We start from the raw sequence: 15,815 nt of genomic DNA on the forward strand, positions 1-15,815 counted from the left end.
GAAAATTATTTTTCTGAAATAGCATCCCGCATTTTAGCTCACCTTATCACACCGGCTTCTAGTAGTTCCCCTATGAGCTACGCATATCAAGCCCGCCTTATCTCACCGCATGCGTTTCAACCCCCAAAACCTTATACCATCGCATGCATATCAATATCACGACGTTTAGAAAAATTGTACCTCAGTGCCCAATATCACAACTTGCCAAAGAAAGCAACAATAATAGTGTTTTTATAATAAAGAGCCCACGACTCAACCACAATGTACACAAGAGTCTCAACAATAACAACCGGAAGTGAATAACTCAATAGAATAGTATTTCACAACTTAACACTTTGTCGCAATGTAAATCACGACCTTTATAACTCAATACCAGTTTCATCAACAAGATATCCCAAGAATAACAACTTCAAATAAAGAATCCATGGTTAAATAATGAATAAGGAATAGAGAAAACAACAACTTCAACTAAACATGTAGGGCAATTAAAAAATAAGAGATAAGACAAATAGAGCATGTAAAGATAGACTAGAAATGATGGCTATAACATGTTAAGGTGACTCAATTAAGGCATGAAAGGGATCTACATAGCTAAAACCGGTAAATTTCCATATTTAGCCCGTGTACACACTCGTCACCTTGCGTACACGGCTTTCACACATCGCAGTTATCACAAACAATACCAATCCTAAGGGGTAATTCCCCCACACAAAGTTAGGCAAGACACTTACCTCGAAACACACTAACTCAATCCACTAATATGCCTTTCACTCGAATCTAGCCAAAACAATTTCGTACTTTATTACGATCTTTGCAAAGAAGTAATAAGTCAACTCAAAAAGTCAACTTGGGCCCGCGTCTCATAACTCGGCCAAAATTATAAAATCCGAACACCCAATCAATAATGAGCCCAACCATAAAAGAATTACTCAAATCCGACCTCAAATCGCCTTTTAAATCCTCAAATTTTAGCCTAAGAAGTTTTCACAATTTTCCCTCAAAATTCAAACTCAAATCACTAATTAAATGATGAAATTAACAATAGATTCGTGTAGTTTAACCAAAACCGAGTTAGGATTTCTTACCCCAATGCTTTCCTTGAAAATCTTCTGAAAATTGCCTCAAACTGAGCTCTCTAGGTCCAAAAATGGATTATGAAATCGAACCCTCGAAATTAGGCCTTTTTCTGCCCAACGATTTCGCTTTTGCTGGCCTTTAGTTGCATCTGCGACACCGCACCTGCGAAAAAACCATCGCAGGTGCGGTTTCCACTTAGGCCATGATTTTCGGTTTCTGCAGACCAAACGCGCATCTGCGCATCCACTTCTGTGGACTAGAACGTGCTTTTGTGCACTCCCTCATGCGGGCAAGGCCCGCTTCTACGATAATAGACCAAGCTAGCCGCGTCCGTATCTGCGACCACTCATCCGCACCTGCGTACCCGCAATTGCATAAGTCCAAAATTGTTCCTTATTCAATACGTTTCACACCAGGGGCCCCGGGACCCCGTCTGAATATATCAACAAGTTCCAAAACATCTAACAAACCTACTCAAGGCCAAATATCACATCACACAATATCGATTCCACAAATCGCAACCCAATTCAAGCCTATGAAACTCGAAACTTCCGAATTCAAAAACTAATGTCGATTCATACCAAAATAACTCTGATTGACTTCAAACTTTGCACACAAGTCATAAATGACATGACAGACCTATTCCAACTTTCAGAATCGGGATCCAACCCCAATATCAATAACGTCAACTCCCGGTCAAACTTTCTAATCTTCCAAACCTTAAATTTTCTAACTTTTGCCAATCACGTCGAAACGACCTACAGACCTCCAAATTAACATCCGGACACGCTTCTAAGTCTAAAATCACCATACGGAGGTATTGGAACCATCAAAACTCTATTTTGGAGTCATCTACACAAAAGTCAAACTATGATCAACTCTTTCAACTTAAAGCTCAAACTTAGGGACTAAATATCCCATTTCACTCTGAAACTCACCCGAACCAAAACCAAATACCCCGGCAAGTAACATAACCATAATATAATATAGAGCCGGCAATAAATAGGGGATCAGGGCTAACTTAACCTTCCGATCCGCATAACTGTTATGTTTAGATTGGGCTGTGCGAAGCCGATCTTGAATCAATTTAGCCTTTTCCAAAGCATCCTAAACCAAGTCTGTACCCAATAGCCTAGCCTCACCTGGCTCAAACAAACCCACTGGAGACCGACATCACCTCTCATACAAGGCCTCATACGGAGCCATCTGAATGCTTGAATGGTAGCTTTTGTTTTAGGCAATCTCCGTAAGCGGCAAGAATTGATCCTAGGAACCCCCAAACTACATCACACGGAGCATATTCTTCAATATCTGAATAGTGCGCTCGGACTGTTCATCCGTCTGAGGGTAAAATATTGTACTCAACTCAACCCGTGTGCCTAACTTACACTATACTGCTCTCTAGAATCGCGATGTAAACTACGTACCCCGGTCAGAGATGATGGATACCGGCACACCATGAAGTCAGACAATCTTGCGAATATAGACCCGAGCTAGCTGCTCTGAAGAATAAGTACTCACCACTGGAATGAAATGAGATGACTTGGTCAACCTATTCACAATCACCCATACTCCATCGAACTTCCTCTAAGTCCGTGGGAGCCCAAAAACAAAATTCATAGTAACCCACTCCTATTTCCACTCTGGAGTTTTTGGACTCTGACGTAATCCACTTGGCTGTTGATGCTCATACTTCACCTGATGACAATTCAGGCACCGAGCTACATACTCCACTATATCCTTCTTCATCATCCTCCACCAATAGTGTTGCATCAAGTCTTGATATATCTTAGTGGCACCCGGATTAATGGATTACCGCAAACTGTGGGCCTCCTGAAGAATCAACTCACATAAACCATCTACATTAGGTACACATAGCCTGCCCTGCATCCGTAACACACCGTCATCCGCAATAGTGACCTCTTTGGCATCGCTGTGCTGAACTGTGTCCTTGAGGACAAGCAAATGGGTGTCGTCATACTGGCGCTCTCTGATACGATCATATTAGGAAGACCGAGAGACCACACAAGCCAAAACTTGACTCGGCTCCGAAATATCCAATCAAACAAACTGGTTGGCCAAGGCCTGAACATCTAATGCCAATGGCCTCTCTGCTACCGGTCGATGTGCTAAACTACCCAAGCTCTCTGCCTTACGACTCAAGGCATCGGTCACCACATTAGCCTTCCCGCGATGATACAAAATGGTGATATCATAGTCCTTAAGATACTCAAACCATATTCACTGACGCAAGTTAAGATCCTCCTATTTGGACAGATGTTGTAGACTCTAGTGGTCGGTATAGACTTCACAAGGGACACCGTACAAATAGTGCCGCCAAATCTTCAAGGCATGAACAATATCTGCTAACTCAAGGTCGTGGATAGGATAGTTCTTCTCATGTACCTTCATTTTTCTAGACACGTAGGAAATCACCCTACTGTCTTGCATCAACACCGCACCGAGACTAACACGCGACGCATCCTAATACACAGTGTAAGAACTCGAACCCGTAGGCAACGCCAACACTAGGGTTGTCGTCAAAACAGTCTTGAGCTTTTGAATGCTCTCCTCACACTCCTCGGTCCACTTGAATGGAGCACCCTTCTGGGTCAATCTGGTCATAGATGCTGCAATAGATAAGAAACCCTCTACGAATAAATGGTAATACCTTGCCAAACTAAGAAAACTCCGGATCTCAGTAGCTGAAGACGGCTCGGGCCAACGTTTCACTACTTAAATCTTCTTCGGATCTACCTTGATCCCCTAACTCGACACTACATGACCCAAAAACGCCACCGAATCAAGCCAAAATTCACACTTTAAAAACTTTGCATACAACTTCTTTTCTCTCAAGGTTTAGAGCACGGTCCTTAGGTTTTGCTCATGATCCTCCCAGCTTCAGGAGTACACCAAGATGTCGTCAATAAGCACAATGACGAATGAGTCAAGATAGGGTTGGAATATACTATTCATCAAGTGCATGAATGTCGATGGGGCGTTGGTCAGCCCAAATGACATCAAAAGGAACTCGTAATGACCATACTAAGTCCTGAAGGCAGTCTTCAAAATATCCGGCTCCCAAATCTTCAACTGATGATAGCCTGATCGCAAATCAATCTTTGAGAACACTCTGGCACCCTGTAGCTGATCAAATAGGTCATCAATGTATGGCAATGAATATATGTTCTTCACTGTAACCTTATTTAACTGTCGATAATCAATACACATGCGCATGGAACCATCATTTTTCTTTACAAACAATACCGGAGCACCCCAAGGTGTCATACTGGGCCGAATGAAGCCCTTATCAAGAAACTCTTTCAACTGCTCCTTAAACTCCTTCAACTCTGATGGGCCATACGATATGGTGGAATAGAAATGGGCTGAGTGCCCGATAACAAATTAATACCAAAATTGATATTCCTGACGGGCGGCATACCTAGAAGATTCACCAAAAATACATCGGGATAATCCCTCACTATCGGTACTGACTCAACGGTAGGAGTATCAACATTGACATCTCTCAAGAAGGTTAGATATGCATCACACCCCTTCCCAACCATCTGATGTGCCTTTAGAAAAGACACCACTCTAGTAGGGATATAATCCAAGGTACCCCTCCACTCGAACCATGATAAACCTAGCATAGCCAACGTTACCGTCTTGGCGTGGCAATCAAGAATAGTATAATAGGGTGATAACTAGTCCATGAACAAAATAATATCAAAATCTACCATACCGAGCAACAATAGATCGACTTTGATCTCAAAACCACCAAGAATAACTAAACACGACTGATACACACGATCAACAATAATGGAATCTCCCACAGGCGTGGACACATAGACAGGAAAACTCAAAGAAGTATGGGATATACCCAAATATAGAGCAAAGTAAGATGATACATAGGAATAAGTGGAGGCTGGATCAAATAAGACCGATGCATCTCTATGAAAAACTAGAACAATACCTGTGATAACTGAGTCGGATGCAACCGGCTTCGTCCTAGGAGGAAGAGCATAACATTTTGCCTAGATTCCCTCTCTAGGGCGACCTCTACCTGCCTGACCTCCATCTCTAGCTGGCTGTGTAGGTGGAGTGGTAACTGGTGTGGCAACCACGGCCTGAGAAGCTTAAGGGACCTATGGAATACGTGGGGCCTGAGTAGTCTATGGAGGTTCATCCCTCTTGAGTCTGGGGCAGTCCCTCACCATATGATGAGTGTCACCACAATCAAAACAATCCCTCAAAAGATGTGGCTGTTGGAACTGGCTCGGTCCCGGTCGGTTGAACTGATCGCTAAAAGCACCCCGTGCAGGAGGTTCACTAGACAATGGTGGAGAATAATGGGAAACCTGAGGCCTGGGAGTAGCTGGAATATCGCTGGAAGCTGGAAGTGCTGAATGTATAAGAGTGCTTACATAGCCTCTACCATGTCGGGCTGCAATTGGGGCACGAGCACCACTATATGTACCAGAATCGCGAGGCCTCTTGGCCTCTCTCTCATATCTCTCCCGGTCCCACATACCCTCCAATCTCCTAGCGATCTCCACTACATGCTGGTATGGGATGTCAATCTCCAACTTTTGAGCCATGCTGAATCTAATATTGTGGTTGAACCCCTCGATAAATCGATAAACTCGCTCTCTGACTGTGGAGACTAAAGCTGGTGCATGTCGGGATAACTCGTTGAACCTGACAACATACTTTGATACAGTCATAGCACCCTGGCGCAACTACTCAAACTCTGCGCGCCATGCATCACGAAGGCTCTAGGGAAAAAACTACCTCATGAACTTCTCTGAGAACTGAGCCCAGGTGAGTGAAGCTACCTCGGCCGGGCTATCAACTCATACGCTCGCCTCCACTGATAAGCCGTTCCCTTAAGCTGGAACGTAGTGAAAGCAGCCCCACTTGACTCCACAATACTCATAGTACGTAGGATACGGTGGCACTCCTCAAGAAAACCCTAGGCGTCCTCTGAAGCCAAACCCCTGAAAGTATGAGGGTGGTATTTCTTGTACCTCTTGAGGCTGAGGTTCTCCCCCCCTCAGAAGTTGCTGCCCTAACATCGGTCTGAACTGGGATGACCGGCTCCACTGGTATGACCTCTGGGACCTGGTCAACTTGGACTCGCTGCTTTGGGGTACGGGCGACGGGAGTTTGTGCTCCTCCCCCGGCCTGAGATGTGGCAGGAGCAAGTGGAATCAAGCTCACCTGAGCTAGAGTGCCAAACATGCTCAAAAACTGGACGAGGGTCTCCTAAAGTGCAGGGGCAGTAATAGGCATCTCAGGTGCATGCCCCCTAACTCGAGCTACTGGTGGCTCCTCTGTAGCAGCTTGGGCAGGTTCTCTGGCTACACCACGTGCTCGTCCTCGGCCTATGTCCTGACCCAGGCCTCTCATGGCTCTAGCAAGGGGAGCGAGTGTCTGATCATCTGATCCAGTTGTGCGTTTCCTCACCGTCTAGGAGAGAATAAAAAGACAGAGATTTAGAATTCCGAAGTCAACAAATTCGCATGATAAGGAATCAAAGAAGTGAAAATTTCCCTAACAGTTCCATAGCCCCCCGAAGATAACTACAAACATCTCTGTACCGATCTGCGAGACTCTACTAAACTTGCTTGTGACTCGTAACACTCATGAACCTAGAGCTCTGATACCAACTTGTCATAACCCCAATTTCCCTCCGTAGGATATGGTGATGGCACTTAGTCTCTAAGACTAGGTAAGCCTAACAAAATATGCAGAATATTCCTGAATGTCAAATAACTCTCAACTCAACAATTTAATATAAAGAAACTCTGCAACTTAGTATATAGAATTTTCCAAAACCCGACGAATACAAGTCACAAGCTCGAATAGTAGTATTGACTACTGAGCAATCCTATACATCAATTTCTATAAAAGGATAAGGAAAATAGAATAGTCTAGGTAGAGGGGGACTCCGAGGCCTGCGGATGCGGGAAGTGTACCTTGAAGTCACCGAAGCCGAGCTCTCTCTAGTACCTGCGCTGGTAGGAGGTACCCAGATTCGCACAAAATGATGTGTAGAAGCATAGCATGAGTACACCACAACGGTACCCAGTAAGTGCCAAGCCTAACCTCGGTAGAGTAGTTACCGAGGTCAGGTCAAGGCCTTAATAGAATAAATAAGAAAAATTGTACAAGTGTATGGCAGTGTAGTAATGATAGTAATGAAATTAAAATAGAAAATATCATATCAAGGTTAGCTACACGGAACTAAAGCAAATAGTGCAACACGGAGAAAATAAGAAATGGTATGCTAAGGAAATCAAAACAACCAAAGACAAGTGCAGCGATAGAGAAATACCAACAAGAGTCACTATCGACGTACCGCCTCATAGTCTCAGATCGCAAGAATAGTTCACAATCTTTCCTTATATCACCACAGGAGCCTTGCGTTTAGTTTTGAAAATTATTTTCCCAAAATAGCATCCCGTGTTTTATCCCTCCTTATCACACCGCGTGACTTCTAGTAGTTCCCCTACTAGCCACGCGTACCAAGCCTACCTTATCTCAGCGCATGCGTTTCAACCCCAAAACCTTATACCACCACATGCGTATCAATATCACAACGTATCCAAATCGCACCTCAAATGCCCAATATCACAACTTGCCAAAGAAAGCACCAATAATAGTGTTTTCACAATAAAGAGCCCATGGCTCAACCACAATGTACACAAGAGTCTCAACAATAACAACCGGGAGTGAATAACTTAACAAAATAGTATTTCACAACTTAACACTTTGCCTCAATGTGAATCATGGCCTTTATAACTCAATACCAGTTTCATCAACAAGATATCCCAAGAATAACAACTTCAAGTAAAGAATTCACGGTTAAATAATGAATAAGGAATAGAAGAAACACCAACAACTTCAACTAAACATGTAGGGAAATTAACAAATAAGAGATAAGACAAGTAGAGCATGTGAATATAGACTAGAAATGATGACTATAACATGTTAATGTAACTCAATTAAGGCATGAAAGGAATCTACATAGCTAAAATCGTTAAATTTCCATATTTAGCCCGTGCACACACTCATCACCATGCGTACACGGTTTTTACACATCGCAGTTATCACAAACAAACCCAATCCTAAGGGGTAATTTCCCTTACACAAAGTTAGGCAAGACACTTACCTCGAAATATGCTGACTCAATCCACTAGTACGCCTTTCCCTCGATTATCTAACTCCGAACAACTTGAATCTAGCCAAAACAACTTCATACTATAAATATAAACTATAGGAAATTATTTCGAACAATAAAATTACGATCTTTGCAAAGAAGTAAAAAGTCACCTCAAAAGGACAACCCGTGCCCGCATCTCGAAACCTAACCAAAATTACAAAGTCCAAACACCCAATCGATAACGAGTCTAACCATAAAAGAATTATTCAAATCCAACCTCAAATCACCTTTCAAATCACCAAATTTTAGCCTAAGAAGTTTTCGTAATTTTTCCTCGAATTTTCAACTCAAATCACTAATTAAATAATGAAATTAATAATAGATTCGTGTAATTTAACCAAATCCGAGTTAGGATTTCTTACCCTGATGCTTTCCTTGAAAATCTCCTGAATAATCGCTACAAACCGAGCTCTCTAGGTCCAAAAATGGATTATGAGATCAAACCCTCAAAAGTAGGCCTTTTGTGCTCAACGATTTTGCTTTTGCGGGCCTTTAGTCGCATCTACGATGCCGCATCCGCAGAAAAACCATCGCAGGTGCGGTTTCCACTTAGGCCATGACTTTCCGCTTCTGCGGACCAAACACGTATCTACGCATCTGCTTTTGTGGACTAGTATGCGCTTTTTCGTACTCGCTCCTGCGGGCAAGGTGCGCTTCTGTGATAATAGACCAAGCTATCCCCGCCCGTATATGCGACCACTCCTCCGCACCTGCAGACTTGCAGATGCAGATATATCCTCGCACTTGCGATTCTATCTGGGCAAAGCTAGCTTCGCTTCTGCGATCAGCTCCTCTCTTTTGCGTGTCCGCACCTATGGCCAAACCCTCTACAAGTGCGATGACACCAGAACAACAGTGGTTCAGCAATTGCACAAGTCCAAAATTATTCCGGATTTAATCCATTTTACACCCGGGGAACCCGAGACCCCGTCTGAATATACCAACAAGTTCTAAAATACCTAACGGACCTACTCGAGGCCAAAAATCACATCCAACAACATCGATTCTTTGAATTGCAACTCAATTCAAGCCAATGAAACTAAGAACTTTTGAATTCCACTTAGGCCATGACTTTCGGCTTCTGCGGACCAAACGCGCATCTGCACATCCACTTCTGTGAACTAGAATGTGATTTTGCGCACTCGCTCATATGGGCAAGGCCTGCTTCTGCGATAATAGACCAAGCTATCCGCGTCTGCATATGCGACCACTCCTCCGCACCTGCGGACTCGCAATTGCATAAGTCCAAAATTGTTCCTTATTCAATCCGTTTCACACCCGGCCCCCAGGACCCTGTCCGAATATACCAACAAGTTCCAAAACACCTAACAGACATACTCGAGGCCAAAAATGACATCACACAATATCGATTCCACGAATCGCAACCCAATTCAAGCCTATGAAACTCTAAATTTCCGAATTCAAAAACTAATGTCGATTCATACCAAAACAACTCCGATTGACTTCAAACTTTGCACACAAGTCATAAATGATATGACAGACCTATTCCAACTTCTGGAATAGGTATCTGACCCCGATATAATTAAAGTCAACTTCCGGTCAAACTTTCCAATCTTCCAAACCTTAAATTTTCTAACTTTCGCCAATTCACGTTGAAACAACCTACAGACCTTCAAATAAACATCCGGACACGCTTCTAAGTCTAAAATCTCCATACAGAGCTAATTGAACCATCAAAACTCCATTTTGGAGTCGTCTACACAAAAGTCAAACTATGATAAACTCTTTCAACTTAAAGCTCCAACTTAGGGACTAAGTATCCCATTTAACTCCGAAACTCACCCGAACCAAAATCAAACACCCTCGACAAGCCACATAACCATAATAAAATATAGAAGAGGCAATAAATAGGGGATCAGAACTAAAATACTCAAAACGATCGGCCAAGTCGTTACAATTGTGTCCTTTACTTTTTTATACTTGCTTATGTTTAAGACTTAGGATATATAACTTGTGTTTTGGACTTCATAATATGCCATCAATTCCTTAGCATAGAATTTGACATCGTGTAAACTGTTCATTCCCCTAAAGCTCGGATGAGTCCTAGATTAAATAATAACTCAGAGTTGCTTTGAATTCGGAGGACTCGATAAAAACGAAGTCTTTAGCAAAATATTCGAGTAATTTAACTGGACACAACTATCCTTTGCCGAAGGTGGCTCTTTTCATGGCCGTAATTCGAGACAGAGTAACTTGATCGGGTCTAATTTAATCTTTCATGGATTAAAAATATGTAAGGACCTTACTTTTTTATGTACGAACTCAGACGTCTTCGAGCCATTTATATGTTATGACCAACGCTCTAAAGGATCCGTCCCTTATGTTGGTCGTGGCCTTTTGTGTTCGGGCCCTGCCTTGTAGGATCGGTGCCTTCAGAATTTAGTAGCCCGAATTTCCTGATCTTATTGTAAGTTAATGACAATATTGCTTGTGCAAATATGAACCGATGAAATATAGAAGGTAAATTTCTTTTATTACTTCGAATGTAGTGTAAGTAATTAAAGGTAAAAAATCTACCTTTCATGGCGAAAATGAGCTATGCGGGTACGGTTCATTTGACCGTTTGACCCTTAGGACTTCGGTTCTTGACTCAAGGTGTGATGGCCCCCAGAGATTGGAATTTGAGGGCTCGAATACTATTGATCTGATATGGACAATCCGTAATTTACGGTCTTTGACCGGTCTTCAAAACTAGGGCGACACGCTTACTGGTGCCTCATTATAAATCTTGTCGTAAAACCCACGTCGGGAAAATATCGGTCTATAAAAAAAAGAGTGTAACACCTGCTTTCAGACCTAATCCTCATATTTGACTTCTATTCAGTACCTGCACTGGTTAGTTCAAATCGTAATAAACCACAAAGAAGTTTATGTATTCATACCTTAGCAGTAATATCGCTTTAAGTGTGCCACATTCCAATTGTTGGGTAGTTGTACACCATTTCCTGACTCGAGCCGGTATGAGCCTTTCCCAATTATACCGGTGACTCATTATGGTCCCTCCCAGTTTGGGCCCAGTTTCCCATCATTCGGGTTCTTGGTATGCAATGTGACCTTCCTCAACACTAAATCCCCGACTTGGAAATGTCGAAGGTTTGCCTTTCGATTGTAATATCTTCCTATTCGCTATTTTTGGGCTACTAACCGGACTAGGGCGGCTTCTCACCTTTTGTCTGTTAAATTTAATCTTGCGGCCATAACCTCATCGTTTTACGTCTCCGTAGCATATGGGAACCTTAAGATCGGTTCCCCTACCTCTACGGAAATCAAAGCATCTACACTGTAGACCAGAGAGAACAGTGTTTCACCAGTACCTAGAGCAAAACTTCTTTCCATTTTCATTTTGAGTCGGTCAATCTCTTCTTTTGGTTCTACATTATAATTTTGTTTGTTGACTCCTATTGACCATTTGCACTTGGGTGGTAAGGTGTCGATAGAATGTTTTTGATTTTGTTATCTTCGAAGAACTTGTTGACCTTCCCGCCGATGAACTACCTCTCGTTGTCACATGTGATCTTGGCTGGTATCCCAAACCGGCATATTATATGATCCTATATGATGTTGATGACCTCCTTTTTCCTAACTGTCTCAAAAGACTGTGCTTCAACCCACCTGGAGAAGTAATCGGTCATAAGTAAGATGTACTGGGCTTTGTCGGGTGCCCACGGCAAAGGACCCATGATGTCCATTCCCCATTTCATGAACGACCAAAGGTAAAGGACCGGATGAAGCATTTCCCCCCTATTGGTAGATCATTGGGGCATGCCTTTGAAATTCGTCACACTTTTTAACAAAGTCTTTCGCATCATTTTCTATCTCGTTCCAGTAATAATCGGCCCTGATCAATTTTCAAACCAATGACTCTGATCCTGAATGGTTTCCCCAAGTACCTTCATGGACTTTCCTCATCACGTAATTGGTCTCCCCGACACTCAAGCAACTCGCTAACATTCCAAAGAATGATCTTTGGTGTAGTTTTCCTCCAACCAAACTAAACCTGACAGCCTTAGTTCATAGGGCCCTCGATTCTTTCAGATTCAATGGCAATTTCCCTTTTTGAAGGTAGCCTATGTATTTGTTTCTCCAATCCCAAGTCAAGCTTGTTGAGTTTACCTCAGTGTGACCTTCCTCTATCACCGAATTCATCAATTGCACCACCGCTCCGGAATTAAATTCATCGAAATCGACTGACGACTCTAGATTTGCCAATGCATCGACCTCGTTATTCTGATCTCGGGGTACATGTTGTAGTGTCCACTCCTTGAACTGATATAATCTCACTTGCAATGTATTCAAGTATCTCCACATCCGGTCTTCTTTTACTTCAAATGTCTCATTGACTTGGTTAACAACGAGGAGGGAGTCGCACTTGGCTTCGATCACCTCAACCCTAGGCTCTTAGCCAGTTCTAGACCTGCAATCAAAGCCTCATATTCAACTTCATTGTTAGTCAGTTTCATAGTTCTAATATAGTGCTTTATTACATTACCCGTGGGTGATTAAAATACGATTCCTAACCCGAACCCTTTTGTGTTAGAAGCACCATCTGTGAATAGGGTCCAGACCCACAAACTAGTCCCTGAGTCAAGCGATAATTCTTTTTTGGCCTCAAAGATCAAGGCTGGTGTGAAATCTCTACAACCCATTTTGTTATTCTATCCGAAAGCTCGGGTTTATGCATAACATTCCTTAGCGGGTACGAGGTCAAGACACATATAGAGTGACATTGAAAGTACGATTTTAGTTTCCTAGATGCACTTAATAAGGCAAGCACAAATTTCTCTAAGTACGGATACTTCGTTTCGGCATAACCCAGGGTTCTACTAATATAATAGATATGAAATTGCGTACCTTCTTCTTCCCTGACCAGGACGCCACTTAGTACCAAGTAAAGGTATAACTGCTCGTTTGCCTTCGGAGTGAGCAACAAAAGAGGACTTGATAAGTATCATTTGAGTTCCCCTAAAGCATGCTGACATTTCAGGGTCCAAGAGAAGTCGTTCCTTTTCTTTTGTAATGAGAAGAATCAATGGCTCTTATCCGATGACCTAGAAATAAATCGGCCCAATGCGACTATCCCATCAGTCAGTCTCTATATCGCTTTGACGTTGTCAACCATGGTGATATCTTCTATGGCCTTTATTTTATCTGGGTTGATCTCTATCCCTCGGTTAGATACAATGAACCGAGGAACTTGCCTGAGCTGACTCCAAAGGCACACTTCTCCAGGTTCAACTTCATGTTGTATTTCCTTGGTATGTCAAAGGTTTCCTGAAACTTTTTCAAATGGGCTTTTGCTCGCAGGGACTTAACTAAGATATCGTCAAAATAAACCTCCATTGATTTCCCTATTTGTTCTTCGAGCATTCGGTTAACTAGGCATTGATACATGACACCGGCATTTTTTAATCTAAACGGCATCATGTTATAACAATAAGTGCCAAATTTAGTTATGAAAGAAGTCTTCTCTTGGTCTCCCGGGTCCATCCATATTTGGTTATACCCAGAATAAGCATCGAGAAAACTCAAAATCTCGTGCCCAACCGTTGCATTGATCATTCGGTCGATGTTAGTCAAAGGAAATGAATCCTTCGGGCATGCCTTATTTAAGTCCTTATAATCTACACACATTCTAAGCTTGTTTTCTATTTTAGGTACGGCTACTACGTTAGCTAGCCAATCCGGGTATGTAACCTCCCGAATGGAACCTATTTTTAAGAGTTTAGATACCTCGTCTATAAAGAATGCGTGCTTGATATCAGACTATGGCCTCCTCTTTTGTTTGACCAGGTGAAAATTCGGATCCAAGCTTAATTTGTGAGTTGTCACCTCCAGCGAGATCCCTGTCATATCTAAGTGGGACCAGGCAAAACAATCGGCATTAGATTTAAGGAAATCAATGATTTTTTCCTGAGCTCGGGGGTTAATCCCGTGCCCACATATACCTTTCTATTTGGTAGGTGCTCGATCAGTACAACTTGTTCCAGTTCCTCGATTGTCGTCTTGGAGGCATCGGTATCATCAGGTTCTATGAATTATCTCGAGATCCCAAAGACATCTTCCTCGTTCGTCGGTTGTTCCTCCTGTTTCTCAGGCCCGGTCGGGGTCGGGTTCAGTGATTGCTATTTGGTTCCTTTCTCTTTGACCAGCCTTTAACGTTTTGATGTCATGATTGCGGGAATCGAGATCATTTCATCAATAGTGAACATCTCATTTGCTATCAGTTGTTCCTCGTAGACCAATTTGATTCCGCTTGAGATTGGAAACTTCCACGCCTGATGCAAGGTTGATGGTATCGCCCTCATGCGGTGTACCCATGCCCTCCCCAATAAGGCATTGTACCTCATGTCCCCCTTGATTACATAAAATTTTGTTTCCTGGGTGGTCCCGGCTGTGTTGACCGATAGGGTTATTTCACCCTTCGTTGTCTCGCATGCCATTTTGAACCTATTCAATACCCGACCTACCGGTACGGTTTGGTCCAATAACCCCAGTTGTTCTACGACTCTCCATCGGATGATATTGGCGGAGCTACTTGGGTCAATTAAAACACGCCTAACTCAAGATTTATTAATGTGTACGGATATTACCAGTGCATAGTTGTGAGGTTGAATGATGCCCTCGGCGTGTCGCTGAAAGAGATGGAGCCCTCCAAAACATAGTCCCGAGTTCATTTTTCTCTTGTGATAGAAACTTTGGTGCGTTTTATCATTGGCCCTTTTAGGACATCTACTCCTCCGATGATCATATTGATCACATGTTGAGGTTCTTCCTGCTCAATTGGTTTGTTGGCATCCATTTTTTTGAAATGATTTTTTACTCTCTCACTTAGGAATGCTCGAAGATTCCCATTGTTGAATAGACGAGCCACTTCTTCCTTTTACTATCTACAATCCTTGGTCCTGTGATTGTGAGCACCGTGATATTTACATATCAAGTTGTGATCCCTCTGTGCGGGATCGAACTGGAGTGGCCTTGGCCATTTGGTATCCATGATGCGGCCAATGGCTGACACTATACTTTTCACATTGACATTAAAGTTATATTCTGATAGTCTCGGGGCTTCTCTGCCCCCGAGTGATCTGTCAAAACCGTTACTCACCAAACCTCGGTTGATTGGACCTTGGTCGCTTCTCCTATCGTTCCTGGTTGGGTGGTGATTGGGTCTGTTTCCCTTTCTATCCTAGCTGTATGGATCGTATTGATCTCGGGGTGGCCTCAGTTCATGATCCAAAATTCGTTTAGACTTGTCGTTCGCTCTGTTGGGGTAAACAAACCCTAAGAGAGCTCCCAGCTGGTCATCCTCAACTCTGATCTTTATCTGGTACCTGTTGTGAACATTGGCCCAGTTAACCGTAGGGTACTCTACCAAGTTTTGCTTCAACTGTTGAGAAGCTACCAAACTTCGGGGGTTGCCTTGGGTAAATTCCTGAACAGCCCAATCATCTGCAATCGAGGACAGGCCCATCCGTTCTATCTGGAACCTTGACAC

At 42.9% G+C, this 15,815-nt stretch overlaps 1 protein-coding gene across 1 annotated transcript; it reads right to left on the reverse strand.

Moving 5' to 3' along the window:
- Positions 1 to 5,249: 5,249 nt before the first annotated feature.
- LOC138909350 (uncharacterized) lies at positions 5,250 to 5,801 on the reverse strand. Its single transcript, XM_070200544.1, has one exon. It carries the CDS (start codon positions 5,799 to 5,801, stop codon positions 5,250 to 5,252), a length of 552 nt encoding a protein of 183 aa, XP_070056645.1.
- Positions 5,802 to 15,815: the final 10,014 nt, after the last annotated feature.

This window comes from Nicotiana tomentosiformis, chromosome 4 (genome assembly GCF_000390325.3).
Source record: "Nicotiana tomentosiformis chromosome 4, ASM39032v3, whole genome shotgun sequence".
NCBI classification, from domain to species: Eukaryota; Viridiplantae; Streptophyta; class Magnoliopsida; order Solanales; family Solanaceae; genus Nicotiana; species Nicotiana tomentosiformis.